Source organism: Oncorhynchus clarkii, chromosome 21, assembly GCF_045791955.1.
Source record: "Oncorhynchus clarkii lewisi isolate Uvic-CL-2024 chromosome 21, UVic_Ocla_1.0, whole genome shotgun sequence".
NCBI lineage: Eukaryota > Metazoa > Chordata > Actinopteri > Salmoniformes > Salmonidae > Oncorhynchus > Oncorhynchus clarkii.
In genome coordinates, this window is record NC_092167.1 from 4960630 (window position 1) to 4979605 (window position 18976).

Below are 18976 nucleotides of genomic sequence, written 5' to 3' on the forward strand. Positions count from 1 at the left end.
CCTAGATTTGAGTGATTTCAGTTATTTTCTGTTGTGATGAGGGAAACAGTATATGATAAGGAAACAATAACCTTTAAAAACAGTTGAAGTGAGAATATATTTATATTATTTTGTAGTTTAAATCTTCAGTAAGGCATCGCCCTCTTCTGACAGGACCAGTCTACGGAACGTCTGAAGAAAACCACAGAGATTCTGAAGGGGATCAAGCTGCTGAAGCTGTACGCCTGGGAGAACATCTTCTGTGACAGTGTAGAAGATACCAGGGGCAAAGAGCTCACCAGCCTCCGCACCTTCGCCCTCTACACCTCCATGTCTAGTGAGACACACACACTTTTTATTTTTTTATTTTATTTTACCTTTATTTAACCAGGCAAGTCAGTTAAGAACAAATTCTTACACGGCTCAGTGGGTTAACTGCCTGTTCAGGGGCAGAACGACAGATTTTGTACCTTGTCAGCTCGGGGGTTTGAACTCGCAACCTTCCGGTTACTAGTCCAACGCTCTAACCACTAGGCTACCCTGCCGCCCCACACACACACCTTCACCCTCTACACCTCCATGTCTAGTGAGACACACACACACCTTGGCCCTCTACACCTCCATGTCTAGTGAGACACACACACACCTTGGCCCTCTACGCCTCCATGTCTAGTGAGACACACACACCTTGGCCCTCTACACCTCCAATAAGACACATCACCTCTGTTACTTTATAATAGCTATCACATCCTTTATTTTGAGCTGTGAAATCCCCCCATTTTGTCCAGTAAGACACTCACACTGCTTATATTCTGTCCTCATTTATATTTGGGGCTCAGTTTGACTTAAGAGCTTTGAAGTTTGAACATGTCTTTGTTCTCTCCAAAGGCTCTCTGTTGCTACATAATATGACCTCTTTTCCTCCCCAGTTTTCATGAATGCTGCTATCCCCATCGCTGCTGTGCTTGTGGTAAGAGGGTTTCTCATCATCCCTGTATCCTACAGGCCATTTTTCGGGCCAATTGTAGCTAGTGTTTTGCCAGCTCTGAAATCTGGTAACAAAACCAAACTGAGTATCTGTGTATCTTTGTGTCTCTGTCAGACGTTTGTCAGCCACGCCCTGATCAACAAGTCCAAACCCAGCTCCTCAGAGGCCTTCGCTGCTCTGGCCCTCTTCCACATCCTGGTTACCCCACTGTTCCTGCTCTCCACCGTGGTCCGCTTCGCAGTCAAGGCCATGGTCAGGTGAGAGGCCTACTGAGGACGCCCAGGGATACTGAATACTGGATAGTTACCAGTTAGACAATCTGCTGGAATCTTATTTGTATCATAGAAGGGTTATTTATGTGTGTGTGTGGGTGTGTGTGTGTGTGGGTGTGGGTGTGGGTTTGTGTGTGTCCTATCATATCGTGTCCTATCCACAGCGTCCAGAAGCTGGGTGAGTTCCTGCAGAGCGATGAGATTGGCGATGACAGCTGGAGGAACGGAGACATGTCTGTGTCCCTAGAGGCCTGTAAGAAACACCCTGGGGCGGTTAGTACACACACACACACACACACACACACACACACACACACACACACACACACACACACACACACACACACACACACACACACACACACACACACCACCATCCCTATTACCAAACACTGCCCCTATTACAGTCCTGAGTCGTGTTTAGTAGGGAACACTGAAGCAACATGTAAACTCAATGGTGTGTTTCGAGGTAGTCTCTTAGCGTTTCAGTCTGTTTATTCACTTTGGTCCCTAATGAACATGACCCAATTACTTATCTGTCCCTCTGCCAGAGCAGCTAATGCTGGACATTCAGCCAGCACAGCACAGAGCCTAATCCAGGAGCTATTCATTTACAGCCAGCATGGAATACAACAACTACTGTGTTACTACAGGGTTTCCACAGCTTCCAACACGGCTAATGGACTCGTCAGGATGATGTGATGGTTATGATGCTTTTCAACTGACCAAGTTTCAGAGCCAACGTGTTTCTAACTTCAAGCTGTTGGTGGAACTGCAGAGAAAGTGTCTGTTTGACCAGAGCAGATCTGGTCTCTGTAGAAGGAGGAACTGTAACTACACACCGTGTCAATCTAGCAGCAGTGTTTCATAAGAATCTCAACCAGGAGGCGTTAAGTTGCTGGTTGCTGCCAGTCTCGTCATGTCTTCAGCTGTTCTCAGGACTTTGACAGGTTTATTTCTGTGTTGGACTCCTCAGAAGGAGTGGAGGGAGACGGAGACCGAGTGGTGGAGGGGTTAGTGTGAGATGGAGGAGCCATTTGTTTAGGGCTGAAGAAGGGATGGAGGGATGTCTTGGGGATGAGGGGTAGGGGATAAGAAGCTCCCTCTGGGGACAGTCTCAGTCAGGGTCTGAGAGGGGGTCCTCCCTGGAGGTTACAGCGGATGAGGGGCCAAGTTTATCACTGAATGCAATCTCTCTCTTTCTGTTTTCTCACCCTCCCTTCATCTCCCTCTCCCCATTTCTGTCTTTCATTCTATCCCTCCCTCCCTCTCTCTCTCCCCCCTCTCCCTCCCTTCCTCTCCCCTCTCCCTCTCCCCTCTCCCTCCCCATCCCCCCCTCCCTCTCTCTCTCCCCCTCTCCCTCCCTTCCTCTCCCCTCTCCCTCTCTCCCTCCCTCCCCTTCTCTCCCTCCCTCTCCCCTCTCCCTCCCCATCCCCCTCCCTCCCTCTCCCTTCTCCCTCCCCATCCCCCCCCTACCTCTCTCTCTCCAGACCAAGGCTATAAACAGGAAGCAGCCCCTGCTCTACCAGATGGACAACTATGAGCAGCCAGCACGCAGACCACTGCGACCTAACGAGACTGAGGACGTGGCTGTCAAGGTCAGGGGTCAAAGTTCAACACCTCAACAAGCTCATTGGCCCTTCTTCTCAGGACCTGTGACACACACAGCACCGCACACACTGGCTGACTGCATGCACGGACACAGGAACAGACACGTAGGCTATCAACTCACAGACAAGCTGTAGCTCACGTACATGTGCAGCCATGTCACACACGTAGACACATAGACACGCAGAGGCTTCTGAGCTGGTCCGACAGTTGAGTCACACGTAGACACGTAGACACGCAGGGGCTTCTGAGCTGGAGTCTGACAGTTGAGTCACACGTAGACACGTAGACACGCAGGGGCTTCTGAGCTGGAGTCTGACAGTTGAGTCACACGTAGACACGTAGACATGCAGAGGCTTCTGAGCTGTAGTCTGACAGTTGAGTCACACGTAGACACGCAGGGGCTTCTGAGCTGGAGTCTGACAGTTGAGTCACACGTAGACACGTAGACACGTAGAGGCTTCTGAGCTGGAGTCCGACAGTTGAGTCACACGTAGACACGTAGACACGTAGAGGCTTCTGAGCTGGAGTCTGACAGTTGAGTCACACGTAGACACGTAGACACGCAGAGGCTTCTGAGCTGGAGTCCGACAGTTGAGTCACACGTAGACACGTAGACACGCAGAGGCTTCTGAGCTGGAGTCCGACAGTTGAGTCACACGTAGACACGCAGAGGCTTCTGAGCTGGAGTCTGACAGTTGAGTCACACGTAGACACGTAGACACGTAGAGGCTTCTGAGCTGGAGTCTGACAGTTGAGTCACACGTAGACACGTAGACACGTAGAGGCTTCTGAGCTGGAGTCTGACAGTTGAGTCACACGTAGACACGTAGACACGCAGAGGCTTCTGAGCTGGAGTCCGACAGTTGAGTCACACGTAGACACGTAGACACGTAGAGGCTTCTGAGCTGGAGTCCGACAGTTGAGTCACACGTAGACACGTAGACACGCAGAGGCTTCTGAGCTGGAGTCTGACAGTTGAGTCACACGTAGACACGTAGACACGCAGAGGCTTCTGAGCTGGAGTCTGACAGTTGAGTCACACGTAGACACGTAGACACGCAGAGGCTTCTGAGCTGGAGTCCGACAGTTGAGTCACACGTAGACACGTAGACACGCAGAGGCTTCTGAGCTGGAGTCCGACAGTTGAGTCACACGTAGACACGTAGACACGTAGACACGCAGGGGCTTCTGAGCTGGAGTCTGACAGTTGAGTCACACGTAGACACGTAGACACGCAGGGGAGCTTCTGAGCTGGAGTCTGACAGTTGAGTCACACGTAGACACGTAGACACGCAGGGGCTTCTGAGCTGGAGTCTGACAGTTGAGTCACACGTAGACACGTAGACACGCAGAGGCTTCTGAGCTGGAGTCTGACAGTTGAGTCACACGTAGACACGTAGACACGCAGGGGCTTCTGAGCTGGAGTCTGACAGTTGAGTCACACGTAGACACGTAGACACGCAGGGCTTCTGAGCTGGAGTCTGACAGTTGAGTCACACGTAGACACGTAGACACGTAGAGGCTTCTGAGCTGGAGTCTGACAGTTGAGTCACACGTAGACACGTAGACACGCAGAGGCTTCTGAGCTGGAGTCTGACAGTTGAGTCACACGTAGACACGTAGACACGCAGAGGCTTCTGAGCTGGAGTCTGACAGTTGAGTCACACGTAGACACGTAGACACGCAGAGGCTTCTGAGCTGGAGTCTGACAGTTGAGTCACACGTAGACACGTAGACACGTAGAGGCTTCTGAGCTGGAGTCCGACAGTTGAGTCACACGTAGACACGTAGACACGCAGAGGCTTCTGAGCTGGAGTCTGACAGTTGAGTCACACGTAGACACGTAGACACGTAGACACGTAGACACGCAGGGGCTTCTGAGCTGGAGTCCGACAGTTGAGTCACACGTAGACACGCAGAAGCTTCTGAGCTGGAGTCTGACAGTTGAGTCACACGTAGACACGTAGACACGCAGAGGCTTCTGAGCTGGAGTCTGACAGTTGAGTCACACGTAGACACGTAGACACGCAGAAGCTTCTGAGCTGGAGTCCGACAGTTGAGTCACACGTAGACACGTAGACACGTAGAGACTTCTGAGCTGGAGTCTGACAGTTGAGTCACACGTAGACACGTAGACACGTAGAGACTTCTGAGCTGGAGTCTGACAGTTGAGTCACACGTAGACACGTAGACACGCAGAGGCTTCTGAGCTGGAGTCTGACAGTTGAGTCACACGTAGACACGTAGAGACACGCAGGGGCTTCTGAGCTGGAGTCTGACAGTTGAGTCACACGTAGACACGTAGACACGCAGAGGCTTCTGAGCTGGAGTCTGACAGTTGAGTCACACGTAGACACGTAGACACGCAGAGGCTTCTGAGCTGGAGTCTGACAGTTGAGTCACACGTAGACACGTAGACACGTAGAGTCACGCACACGGGGCACGCAGAGGCTTCTGAGCTGGAGTCTGACAGTTGAGTCACACGTAGACACGTAGACACGCAGAGGCTTCTGAGCTGGAGTCTGACAGTTGAGTCACACGTAGACACGTAGACACGCAGAGGCTTCTGAGCTGGAGTCTGACAGTTGAGTCACACGTAGACACGCAGAAGCTTCACGCAGGGGCTTCTGAGCTGGAGTCTGACAGTTGAGTCACACGTAGACACGTAGACACGCAGAGGCTTCTGAGCTGGAGTCTGACAGTTGAGTCACACGTAGACACGCAGAAGCTTCTGAGCTGGAGTCTGACAGTTGAGTCACACGTAGACACGTAGACACGTAGAGACTTCTGAGCTGGAGTCCGACAGTTGAGTCACACGTAGACACGTAGACACGCAGAGGCTTCTGAGCTGGAGTCTGACAGTTGAGTCACACGTAGACACGTAGACACGCAGGGGCTTCTGAGCTGGAGTCTGACAGTTGAGTCACACGTAGACACGTAGACACGCAGGGGCTTCTGAGCTGGAGTCTGACAGTTGAGTTACACGTAGACACGTAGACACGCAGGGGCTTCTGAGCTGGAGTCCGACAGTTGTCCTCAAACCTTTAAACTGGCCTTTTTGTCACATCCGCCCGGGTCATTCACTCTAGTAACACGTGACACCACGGATGTTACCACTGTCTATCTCTCACCACGGATGTTACCACTGTCTATCTCTCACCACGGATGTTACCACTGTCTATCTCTCACCACGGATGTTACCACTGTCTATCTCTCACAGCAGATGTTACCACTGTCTATCTCTCACAGCAGATGTTACCACTGTCTATCTCTCACAGCAGATGTTACCACTGTCTATCTCTCACAGCAGAGGTTACCACTGTCTATCTCTCACAGCAGATGTTACCACTGTCTATCTCTCACAGCAGATGTTTCATCTCTTGGCCTGTCCATTGTGTGAAACACACCCTGAGGAGAAGTCAACATTTACCGACAGTTTAAACTCTCAGGACCCACATAATGAGTCAGAGGCAGGGGATTCTCATGAGAACAGAGAACCCTCATTAACTGACATGTTCTCAGCCCCTGTTCTGGTCTCTTTGGGGTCCACATCCTGTTGCTATCCCTGTGGACCCACAGCATTATTGTAGGCAGTCTGTTAATGAGCTTGGGGGCAGCAGGAGGGTCGAATGGATAGGCTGCTGCTGTGTGTGAACCAGACAAATCCTCTTTCTCTGTCTCCTCTCTCATCTCACCCGCTTTCTCTCTCTACCTATCTCACTGTCTCCCATTACCCCTTCTCTCTGCCTCTCTCTACCTTCCTCACTGTCTCCCATCACCACTTCTCTCTGCCTCTCTCTACCTTCCTCTCTGTCTCCCATCACCCCTTCTCTCTGCCTCTCTCTACCCTCCTCTGTCTCCCATTACCCCTTCTCTCTTCCTCTCTCTACCCTCCTCTGTCTCCCATTACCCCTTCTCTTTGCCTCTCTCAACTTTCCTCTGTCTCCCATCACCCCTTCTCTCTGCCTCTCTCTACCCTCCTCTGTCTCCCATCACCCCTTCTCTTTGCCTCTCTCTACCCTCCTCTGTCTCCCATTACCCCTTCTCTCTGCCTCTCTCTGTCTTCCTCTCTGTCTCCCATCACCCCTTCTCTCTGTCTTCCTCTCTGTCTCCCATCAACCCTTCTCTCTGTCTTCCGCTCTGTCTCATCAACCATTCTCTCTCCCTCTTTATTCCTCCCTCTCTCTTCTCTTCCATCTTATCACCCCATCTCTGCCTCCCAGCGTACCCGTATCTTCCTCCACTCCCTCTCTACCTCTCTCTACCCATATCTTCCTCCACTCCCTCTCTACCTCTCTCTACCCATATCTTCCTCCACTCCCTCTCTACCTCTCTCTACCCATATCTTCCTCCACTCCCTCTCTACCTCTCTCTACCCCTATCTTCCTCCACTCCCTCTCTACCTCTCTCTACCCATATCTTCCTCCACTCCCTCTCTACCTCTCTCTACCCCTATCCCAGCCTCCCTTTCAAGACTCCCCATCCCCTCTGGTCCTCACCCCCGTAACATCCGCTCTGTCTATTTACAAACTTAATTTACCAAGTCTCTTTTCTCAGCGGTAATAAGACGTCTGTCTTTCATTTTCAACTTGTATTTATTAGTTCTGTGTCACTGAATCTCAGATCTTGTGTGGTTTTGCTGTAGGGGATGGAAGGGAGGGGGGATTACTGGCTATAATAAACAGTAGAATCGGACAAGACATAAAACGCAACATAACTATGTAAACATGCTATTATATTTGTCTTAAAGACCTAAATGGTTCATTATTTCTATGTACACATACGTATCTAAACCACCAGCTGCAGACTATAACATGTAGGCTCCATGTCATGTAGGCTCCATGTCATGTAGGCTCCATGTCATGTAGGCTCCATGTCATGTAGGCTCCATGTCATGTAGGCACCATGTCATGTAGGTTCCATGTCATGTAGGCTCCATGTCATGTAGGCTCCATGTCATGTAGGCTCCATGTCTAATGCTTTTCTGTCAGCCTGATCCCACTGTATCCTGTTCAGGTGAACGGTGGATTCTTCACATGGGGAAGCAACTTGTCAACGTTGTCCGACATCAACATCTGCATTCCAACAGGTAACCCGATCCTGCTGGGAACACTATGGCAACGCCAGGCTGCGTCCTGTTTAGGAGGTCGTCGACAGTCAGTGTAGTATATCTAACACCAGCTGTGTGTGTGTTTGTGTGTGTGTGACAGTGTAGTATATCTCCCTGCTATGACCTCATGGCCCGTGGCCCGTAAGATATGACAGCTAAGACAAACAGGATAGGCTGGTCCTGGTAGTCCACTATTTGCTGCAGCTGAGGGAGTAGATGTGTTATGTAGGATATGTGGAACAGTGGAGGCTGGTGGGAGGAGCTATAGGAGGACAGGCTCATTATAATGGCTGGAATGTAATAAATGGAACGGTATCAAACGTATGGAAACTACATGATTGACTCCGTTCAATTAATTCTCCATTCTAGCCATTATAATGAGCCCATCCTCCTATAACTCATCCCACCAGCCTCCACTGATGTGGAAACATGACTGATCTAAATTGAGAGTGTAAAGATATCCCAATATCCTGTCCTACTTTTAAGCTTTAACCAGGGCTGTAACAGACATTATCAATGTCAGATTGACATAGAACAATCTGTTGTCTCTAATGCTTCATATAGTGTCTTCATACCTTCATATAGTGTCTTCTTATCTTTATATAGTGTCTTTATACCTTTATATAGTGTCTTCTTATCTTTATATAGTGTCTTCATACCTTCATATAGTGTCTTCTTATCTTTATATAGTGTCTTCTTATCTTTATATAGTGTCTTCTTATCTTTATATAGTGTCTTCTTATCTTTATATAGTGTCTTCTTATCTTTATATAGTGTCTTCATACCTTTATATAGTGTCTTCATACCTTTATATAGTGTCTTCTTATCTTTATATAGTGTCTTCATATCTTTATATAGTGTCTTCATACCTTTATATAGTGTCTTCATATGTTTATATAGTGTCTTCTTATCTTTATATAGTGTCTTCATATCTTTATATAGTGTCTTCATATCTTTATATAGTGTCTTCATACCTTTATATAGTGTCTTCATATGTTTATATAGTGTCTTCTTATGTTTATATAGTGTCTTCTTATCTTTATATAGTGTCTTCATACCTTTATATAGTGTCTTCATATGTTTATATAGTGTCTTCTTATGTTTATATAGTGTCTTCTTATCTTTATATAGTGTCTTCTTATCTTTATATAGTGTCTTCTTATCTTTATATAGTGTCTTCTTATCTTTATATAGTGTCTTCTTATCTTTATATAGTGTCTTCATATGTTTATATAGTGTCTTCATATGTTTATATAGTGTCTTCATACCTTTATATAGTGTCTTCATATCTTTATATAGTGTCTTCATACCTTTATATAGTGTCTTCATATCTTTATATAGTGTCTTCTTATCTTTATATAGTGTCTTCTTATCTTTATATAGTGTCTTCTTATCTTTATATAGTGTCTTCATACCTTTATATAGTGTCTTCATATCTTTATATAGTGTCTTCTTATCTTTATATAGTGTCTTCTTATCTTTATATAGTGTCTTCTTATCTTTATATAGTGTCTTCTTATCTTTATATAGTGTCTTCATATGTTTATATAGTGTCTTCATATGTTTATATAGTGTCTTCATACCTTTATATAGTGTCTTCATATCTTTATATAGTGTCTTCATACCTTTATATAGTGTCTTCATATCTTTATATAGTGTCTTCATACCTTTATATAGTGTCTTCATATGTTTATATAGTGTCTTCATATCTTTATATAGTGTCTTCTTATCTTTATATAGTGTCTTCATATGTTTATATAGTGTCTTCTTATGTTTATATAGTGTCTTCTTATCTTTATATAGTGTCTTCTTATCTTTATATAGTGTCTTCTTATCTTTATATAGTGTCTTCTTATCTTTATATAGTGTCTTCTTATCTTTATATAGTGTCTTCATACCTTTATATAGTGTCTTCATATCTTTATATAGTGTCTTCTTATCTTTATATAGTGTCTTCTTATCTTTATATAGTGTCTTCTTATCTTTATATAGTGTCTTCTTATCTTTATATAGTGTCTTCATATGTTTATATAGTGTCTTCATATGTTTATATAGTGTCTTCATACCTTTATATAGTGTCTTCATATCTTTATATAGTGTCTTCATACCTTTATATAGTGTCTTCATATCTTTATATAGTGTCTTCATACCTTTATATAGTGTCTTCATATGTTTATATAGTGTCTTCATATCTTTATATAGTGTCTTCTTATCTTTATATAGTGTCTTCATACCTTTATATAGTGTCTTCTTATCTTTATATAGTGTCTTCTTATCTTTATATAGTGTCTTCATACCTTTATATAGTGTCTTCTTATCTTTATATAGTGTCTTCTTATCTTTATATAGTGTCTTCATACCTTTATATAGTGTCTTCTTATCTTTATATAGTGTCTTCTTATCTTTATATAGTGTCTTCTTATCTTTATATAGTGTCTTCATATGTTTATATAGTGTCTTCTTATCTTTATATAGTGTCTTCTTATCTTTATATAGTGTCTTCTTATCTTTATATAGTGTCTTCTTATCTTTATATAGTGTCTTCATATCTTTATATAGTGTCTTCTTATCTTTATATAGTGTCTTCATACCTTTATATAGTGTCTTCTTATCTTTATATAGTGTCTTCTTGTCCTGTGTCTGATCTCCAGGTCAGCTGACCATGATCGTGGGCCAGGTGGGTTGTGGGAAGTCGTCCCTGTTGCTGGCCATGCTGGGAGAGATGCAGACCCTCAGTGGAAAGGTCTACTGGAGCAAGTGAGTGGTACCAACCGGCATAAGCTACATGTTAGAATGTCTATAATAGGGTGTAAATCTCTGGGGTCCTCATCTTTATTAGGTACTGAACATGCTGAGGTCCACTCAAAGACCAAGATGGACACACATCTCACTTCCTCTTTATCCCCCTCAGTCTCGTTTTGGGTCGTCGTGTCTTTCTAGAGTTGACTAGCTGTCAGACTCGTCCATTAAGTCCATGTGAAATGGGTGTTTCACTGTGCTTCTCCACCAATGCTAATCAAAGCCTTCATCTGTGGAATAAGAAGCCATTCCACCCTCCATCTTGTTGGTCCTGTGTGTTGTCCTTCCTGTGTCTGTGTCTGTGTCTGTCTCTGTGGCTGTGGTTGCTATGGAAGGAGAGCTGGCTGCTCCTCTGTCTCTCTGTACATCGCTCACTGTCTGCTTGCTGGGGACAGCTTTGCCTGAACTTTGACTGTCTAACATCATCTATCTATCTACTCATCTCTATAACACAACCTCACAGTCACCATCACTTATAAAGCTGGACCTTTCCATTTTCAACTCTCTGTCTTCACATATCTCTGTTATTCATATTTTTACAACAAAACAGAAAATCTATGTCCATCTCCTAGGGCCAAATCTTAATTTGAGATCTGCATTGACATTAATGTACTCTAATGTCAAATTAAGATTGGGTCGTCTGTGATGTTCTGGAGATGGATCTCTGATTAGCATTCATAGCATTAGCATTTAGACTGAAACCTGAGCGGAAGAACAGACACATGCTAATTGCTAACGAACTGGGCGTTGCAGCATTTTCTTGCCAACGACATATTGGCTGGGAGTTAGCGTGATTACTTGTCCAGGAAGTGTTCAATTGTATAATTGAATTAGATTGGATTGGGTTAAGTATTTGTTTGGGTTATTGAATGAATAATACTCTTCTGACCGGAAGGTTTTCATTTGGAGCTAGACTGAATGAAAACAGTGGTATTAGTTTGTTGTAGGTTTAGTAACTGTTGATTTGATTGTTCTCCATTAAGTCCCAGCCTGTTAATAAGCTGTAATATACCCTACCAATCTATTAAACACTTCTCTCCCTTCATACACTGCTATGAAACATGGTCCATATAGTTCTTTAAAGTTCTCTATGAGACTGATGGTGCACCACAGTTACCATTAGAACCACTATGTCTCCTCAATCTGTTTAGAACCGTAACGGCTGCTCTTCTTAGCAGTAATCCAAAAATGAAATTGACCTTTCCCAATAAAGTCCACTCTTGTGTGAGCGAACGAAGGTGCCAGTCAGTACCATAGCAGGACAGGTAGTCACCACGGGCCGTAGACACTAACCTCAGCCTTGTCTGTGTTCTGTCTTCTTCTGTCGTGGTTGTTTTCTATCTAAATCAGACTGCCTGTGAGTGAGATGCTGCACGAGGCCAACAGGTACTTTCTCTCTCGGGTTTACTCTTCCCATCTCACCCCTGTACAGTACATTCTACATTTACAAGTAATTTGGCTATTAGTTGACCATATGAATCATTTAGGTCTCAACACTTAAGTCATTTGGCTATTAGTTGACTTGTTGAATCATTTAGGCTAGTTTTGAATATACACCAAATATGTGAAAGGACTAGTGGCCCCAAGGACTGGGTTGAGAATGGTTGATTAAGCAGACACTGTTATCCCCACTGAATCCCACCCACCCTCATGTAGACCCACATCATTCTAGGAGAAGCCATAACACTATTAGAGCAGACAGTGTCCTGGGCCTGAGACAATGACAGTATCATGACAGTATGCCTGCACTGTTGAGGGAGGTCATTCTGTAGATAAAGCTGGATTAAATTGACTCTTGGCTCTCTGTCCAAATGTCTTCGCCCCAGGGCTGTAAGGACACTTCTGCTAGATTTACATTTGAACACACATACGTGACTCTGTACACACACACACACACACACACACACACACACACACACACACGCGCGCGTGCGGTTCATCTCTTCATGTGTAAAGGAAGTTGAAGTCGAGGTGGTTGTGTCTATCTGGCTGTACAGACTCTAACACATTGAACGTGACTTGCAGTTGTTTTGAGACGGATGGGTCTTTTGAAGAAACCAGGAGGTACCCCTTTTTAAACTTCCTCTGAAGGGACCCTGCCGTCACCCCCTTCCTCCCTTCCCCTGCCGGCACCCTCTTCCTCCCTTCCACTGCCATCATTATCTTTATCCCTCCCTAAATCCCTCCATTCCCCTGCCATCATTCCCTTTATCCCTCCCTCAATCCCTCCATTCCCCTGCCATCATTCCCTTTATCCCTCCCTCAATCCCTCCATTCCCCTGCCATCATTCCCTATATCCCTCCCTCCCTCCCTCAATCCCTCCATTCCCCTGCCATCATTCCCTATATCCCTCCCTCCCTCCCTCAATCCCTCCATTCCCCTGCCATCATTCTCTTTATCCCTCCCTCAATCCCTCCATTCCCCTGCCATCATTCCATGTATCCCTCCCTCAATCCCTCCATTCCCCTGCCATCATTCCATGTATCCCTCCCTCAATCCCTCCATTCTCCTGCCATCATTCCCTATATCCCTCCCTCAATCCCTCCATTCCCCTACCATCATTTCCCTCCATTCCCCTACCATCATTTCCCCCCCCCTCCATTCCTCAGTCATGGTGATCATTGAGTTGTTACTAGCTGGTCGTGGAGTGAGTCGTGGAGTGTTTGTGTGCTTCCATGCTGGGAGTCTGGGTCTGAAGTAACTGACTGAAAAGGCAGTTAAAGGGATAGAGATATATTTTGACACTGTGGATTCGCCTCCACAGTATGTTTTCAATAGGAGACAATAGGAATACAGTACACAAAGAGACCAACATCCTGGTCAGTGTGCATGACCCATAGCTAACGTCTTCATTCTCTCTTTCTCTTATATCGTACAATTACTCAGCCATTAATAACAGCTAAGGCTAACATGTGGTGGTGGGAACACTGGTACACAATGGTACACAAAGCACTGTGCCTTCAGATACATAATGCTCTTATCCTCAAGCATATCCTGTGGGTAGTTCTTTGGGTAGTTCTGCTGCACATCCAACAAGACCAACAAACTGGACTCCCAGCACATTGTTGTTATTTTGGTTCAACTCTTCCAGCTCATCATTAACCTGTGTTAGAAACCTAAACCCACTACCCCCACTCACTGCTTCATGTGCCTCAATGTTGACGTCTCAAAGACTACCCCCTCCCCTACCTCCATGTTTGTAGTTTGAGCTCTCTCTCTCGTCTGCCTCCATTTCCCATAATGCCTCAGTAAGAACAGGTACTCTGTGGGCTACGCTACCCAGAAGTCTTGGCTGCTGAATGCCACCGTGGAGGATAACATCACGTTTGGCAGTCCCTTCAACAAACAGAGGTAAAACACCACTCTCTACTCTACCCTACTCTACCCTACTCTACTCTACTCCACTCTCTACTTTACTGTACTCTACTCTACTTTACTGTACTGTACTCCACTCTACTCTACTCTACTTTACTGTACTGTACTCCACTCTACTCTACTCTACTTTACTGTACTGTACTCCACTCTACTCTACTCTACTTTACTGTACTGTACTGTACTCCACTCTACTCTACTCTACTTTACTGTACTGTACTGTACTGTACTGTACTGTACTGTACTCTTCTCTACTTTAACTCTACTCTACTCTACTCTACTTTAACTCTACTCTACTCTAACCTACTGTACTGTACTCTAACCTACTGTACTGTACTCTAACCTACTGTACTGTACTCTCCTCTACTCTACTTTACTCTACTCTAACCTACTGTACTGTACTCTACTCTACTCTAACCTACTGTACTGTACTGTACTCTTACCTACTCTACTGTACTCTACTCTAACCTACTCTACTGTACTCTCCTCTCTACTCTACTCTAACCTACTCTACTCTAACCTACTGTACTGTACTCTACCCTACTTTACTGTACCCTACTCTACTGTACTGTACTCTACTGTACTCTACTGTACTCTACTGTACTCTGCTGTACTCTACTCTACTGTACTGTACTCTACTCTACTGTACTCTACTCTACTGAACTCTACTCTACTGTACTCTACTGTACCCTACTCTACTGTACCCTACTCTACTGTACTGTACTCTACTGTACTCTGCTGTACTCTGCTGTACTCTACTGTACTGTACTCTACTCTACTGTACTCTACTCTACTGAACTCTACTCTACTGTACTCTACTGTACCCTACTCTACTGTACCCTACTCTACTGTACTGTACTCTACTGTACTCTGCTGTACTCTGCTGTACTGTACTGTACTACACTCTACTGTACTCTACTCTACTGTACTGTACTCTATTCTACTGTACTCTACTGTACTCTACTGTACTCTACCCTACTCTACTGTACTCTACTCTACCCTACTCTACTGTACTCTACTCTACCCTACTCTACTGTACTCTTCTCTACTGTATTATCTGCTGCTCCTCAACACCATTCATCAATGTAATTAAGACTAGACCAATGTTTGTGTTTGGTTAATTCACTTGGTCTTGCATCAGCTGAGATGTACTTTTAATGACACTAATTAGATGGTCCATCAGATTGCTATCACTCTTGATGCTTCTTGAGGCTGATGCTGGCTTATATCTCTTCTCTAATGAGGACTGTTTTTCTGTGCTGTTGAATCCCTTAGTTTCCAAGGCAGCCATGTTTCTAACTGTGTCTTAATAGAGGGTGTTGTCAGTCTGATGCCCTGCTGTGTGTCTCAGATACAAGACTGTGATTGATGCCTGCTCCCTGCAGCCTGATGTAGACCTCCTGCCCTTCGGAGACCAGACGGAGATCGGAGAGAGGGTACTGAAACACTGGCTAAATTATTACATTATTATAATCACCTCAGTATTATTGTGTTTTTTTTTTTATCACTGTCTATTCTCATCTTTTTAAGCACAAGCCCCATCTCTTACCTCAGATACAATGACATATTATACCAAGAACTAGTAGTGAACAGTGATTTGTGTAAGATTCCTTGTGTACCTGGCTACTCTTCTTAACAGTGTGTTTTTCTCCCAGGGGATCAACCTGAGTGGAGGCCAGAGACAGAGGATATGTGTGGCTCGGGCTCTCTACCAGAACACCAACATCGTCTTCCTGGTGAGTCAATGAATGATAAAGTGCTTTATCTATTGACTTCAATAGAAGATCCATTTCCTGTTGAGTTCACTGGAAGAGGCTGGAAGCTCTCCCTCAAGGATGCCTTCTCAGAATAGTCAGACAGAGCCAGGGTGTTCTAGAGTGTTCTCTTTGTGTTCTAGGGTGTTCTCTAGGTGTTCTCTGGGTGTTCTCTAGGTGTTCTAGGGTGTTCTCTAGGTGTTTTATGGTGTTATCTAGCTGTTCTAGGGTGTTCTCTGTGTGTTTTAGGGTGTTCTCTGTGTGTTTTAGGGTGTTCTAGGGGGTTCTTTTGGTGTTTTAGGGTGTTATCTTGGTGTTTTAGGGTGTTCTCTATGTGTTCTATGGTGTTCTCTATGTGTTCTATGGTGTTCTCTAGGTGTTCTAGGGTGTTCTCTATGTGTTTTAGGGTGTTCTCTATGTGTTCTAGGGTGTTCTCTAGGTGTTCTAGGGTGTTCTCTATGTGTTCTAGGATGTTCTCTATGTGTTTTAGGATGTTATCTATGTGTTCTAGGGTGTTCTCTAGGTGTTCTAGGGAGAGACAAATAGAGCCAGACAGGGACACCCTTTTTTATTCCCTAAACAGTACACTGCTTTTGGGACAGTGTGTGAGTAAGGATGAACTATATCGGGAATAGGGTGGGATTTCAGAGGCAGCCAGGGAGATCCAGGGAGGGCCAGCCAGCCTCCCTCTGTATGGGAACGGGAGGAGCAGCAGGTGGGATGGATCTCTGTCCGCAGGCCTCTCTTGTAACCATACCATACTGCTGACAAGAGTTGTCATGTCGTTTACAGGCATCCCTCTGCTCTGCCATCTGGCCTGGCTAGCCATATACACACTCACACACGTACACACACACACACGTACACACAATCACACGCACACACACACACGTACACACACACACACGTACACACACACACACATGTACACACACACACACACACATGTACACACACACGTACACACACACACTTTCCCGTCTCTCGCTGCTACAGACAACTCTATGTACATCTACATCCCATCATTTCTTGTGGCAACTGTTAATTAGATGTCTAACCTCCGCCCCTGATACAGCCTCTCAGGCTGTCATGGGATAGGACCGGGCACGTTCCTCCATACGTAGCTCAGCTCACACTGACAAATGTGCCAAATAAGGAAATAGCACTCTAAAGTGCTGTATTAATACACAATGGGACTGCAGAGTGAACACCCAGCTAGAAGCCACATCTATTAGTTAAGTACGTCTTTATGACGTCTTGTCTCCTAATGAGGTGTCTATCATGCTGTGTCTGATGATCTCAGACCTTCTGCCCTCAGGACTGTTTACGTGTCTCAGTGCTGTACAGTATAAAGACTAAGTCATCCTAGGGTAATACATTGGTGTTTATTCAGGTTCCGGGGTCCTCTGGGAACTAGGTTTGATTGGCTGTATGTTCTGAGGTCATCTCAGACCTGTGAATTAAACGTGCTGTAACTTAATATGAATAAAGGATGATCTCCTGTTAAAAAAAACATCATTTAATCCACAGTCTTTCACTCTGATACGCTCTGATCTGATTGGATCGTCCATGTTGCCTCTGACCCCTGATCTCTGACCTTTACCCTCAGGATGACCCGTTCTCAGCGCTGGACATCCACCTGAGTGACCACCTGATGCAGGAGGGCATCCTGAAGTTCCTACAGGATGATAAACGCACCGTGGTCCTGGTCACACACAAACTGCAGTACCTCATCCACGCTGACTGGGTGAGCATCTCAACAGTCTGGTGTGGATTCCTCTCCCAATGTCCTCTCTACCGTTTGTCCTCTCTACCGTTTGCACTGGGTCTGTATTCATAAAGCATCTTAGAGTAGGAATGCTGCTGATACAGGATCAGTTTTTCCTTTTAGATCATAATAAAGAGTACGACACGGGCGGGGCGGGGGGACCTGATCCTAGATCAGCATTCCTACCCTGAGACGGTTTGTTTATAAGGGTCCTGGTTTTACACTCTTCTCTCTGTGTCCCAGATCATAGCCATGAAGGATGGCTCAGTGCTGAGGGAAGGCACTCTGAAGGACATTCAGACTCATGATGTAGAGCTGTATGAACACTGGAAGACCCTGATGAACAGACAGGACCAGGAACTAGAGAAGGTCATATTCACTTCTTTACTCTCCTACTGACAGACTGTCTGTAACAGAGGAGGCTGGTGGGTGGAGTTATAGGAGGACGTGTAGGAGCTCATTGTAAAGGCTGGTATGGAATAAATGGAACGGAGCCAACACATGGAAACAACGTGTTTGACCATTCCATTTATTCCAGCCATTACAATGAGCCTGTCCTCCGATAACTCCTCACACCAGCCTCCTCTGGTCTGTAATGTGTAGTGTAGCTAATTTACCTGCCAACCAACCTAACAACAGTTGTATCTGTACTGCAGGACACTGAGATTGATAACTGTCAGACTGCTCTGGAGAGGAAGACCTTGAGAAGAGCTTTCTACTCCAGAGAGGCCAAGAACCAGGTCGACGATGACGAAGAAGGTGAAATGCATTGTCAAACACTGTAGCTCATACAAGTTCAGTTCTATTACGACATATGACAATAATCACTCATTCTCTGGTCCCTGACAGAGGAGGAAGAGGAGGAGGAAGAGGACGACAACATGTCGACGACCACCAGTCGGCGCTCTAAGATCCCGTGGAGGGTGTGCTGGCAGTACCTGTCCTCTGGTGGCTTCCTCATGGTCTTCCTCATGGTCTTCTCCAAGCTGCTGAAACACTCAGTCATGGTCGCCATCGACTACTGGCTGGCCGAATGGACTGCTAATGGCGATGGCCCAGTCAATGGGACTGCTTATGACGATGTCCCAGTCAATGGGACTGCTAATGGCGATGTCCCAGTCAATGGGACTGCTAATGACGATGCTAATGGATATGCCCCAGACTTTGGAAATGTTACAAGAGACTTTGTCAATGCCTCTGCAGCAGCTGTCTTCTCCAATCGGACAAACTCAGCGGTGAGATATGAACACCTTTCACAACCAGTACTCAGTGTTAGTGGAAGTGAGTAAGGCCTGTTGAAATCCTGATATCTGACAGAATGT

At 45.5% G+C, this 18976-nt stretch overlaps 1 protein-coding gene across 8 annotated transcripts in view; it reads left to right on the forward strand.

Moving 5' to 3' along the window:
* The window catches only part of LOC139379653 (ATP-binding cassette sub-family C member 9-like), a 66156-nt gene that overhangs the window by 19230 nt on the left and 27950 nt on the right, over nt 1-18976 (forward strand). For 5 of the 8 annotated variants that reach the window (XM_071122467.1, XM_071122466.1, XM_071122470.1 and 2 more), the window contains 15 exons: nt 154-316; nt 909-949; nt 1082-1224; nt 1404-1512; nt 2730-2837; nt 7867-7939; nt 10612-10717; nt 12110-12145; nt 14010-14111; nt 15484-15568; nt 15788-15868; nt 17496-17633; nt 17898-18023; nt 18311-18413; nt 18504-18889. In XM_071122467.1, the coding sequence (XP_070978568.1) occupies nt 154-316; nt 909-949; nt 1082-1224; nt 1404-1512; nt 2730-2837; nt 7867-7939; nt 10612-10717; nt 12110-12145; nt 14010-14111; nt 15484-15568; nt 15788-15868; nt 17496-17633; nt 17898-18023; nt 18311-18413; nt 18504-18889 (1800 nt within the window). Of the gene's footprint in view, nt 1-153; nt 317-908; nt 950-1081; nt 1225-1403; nt 1513-2729; nt 2838-7866; nt 7940-10611; nt 10718-12109; nt 12146-12784; nt 12824-14009; nt 14112-15483; nt 15569-15787; nt 15869-17495; nt 17634-17897; nt 18024-18310; nt 18414-18503; nt 18890-18976 lie in introns of all 8 variants that reach the window. The other 3 variants (XM_071122471.1, XM_071122472.1, XM_071122473.1) reach the window with 2 other exon arrangements.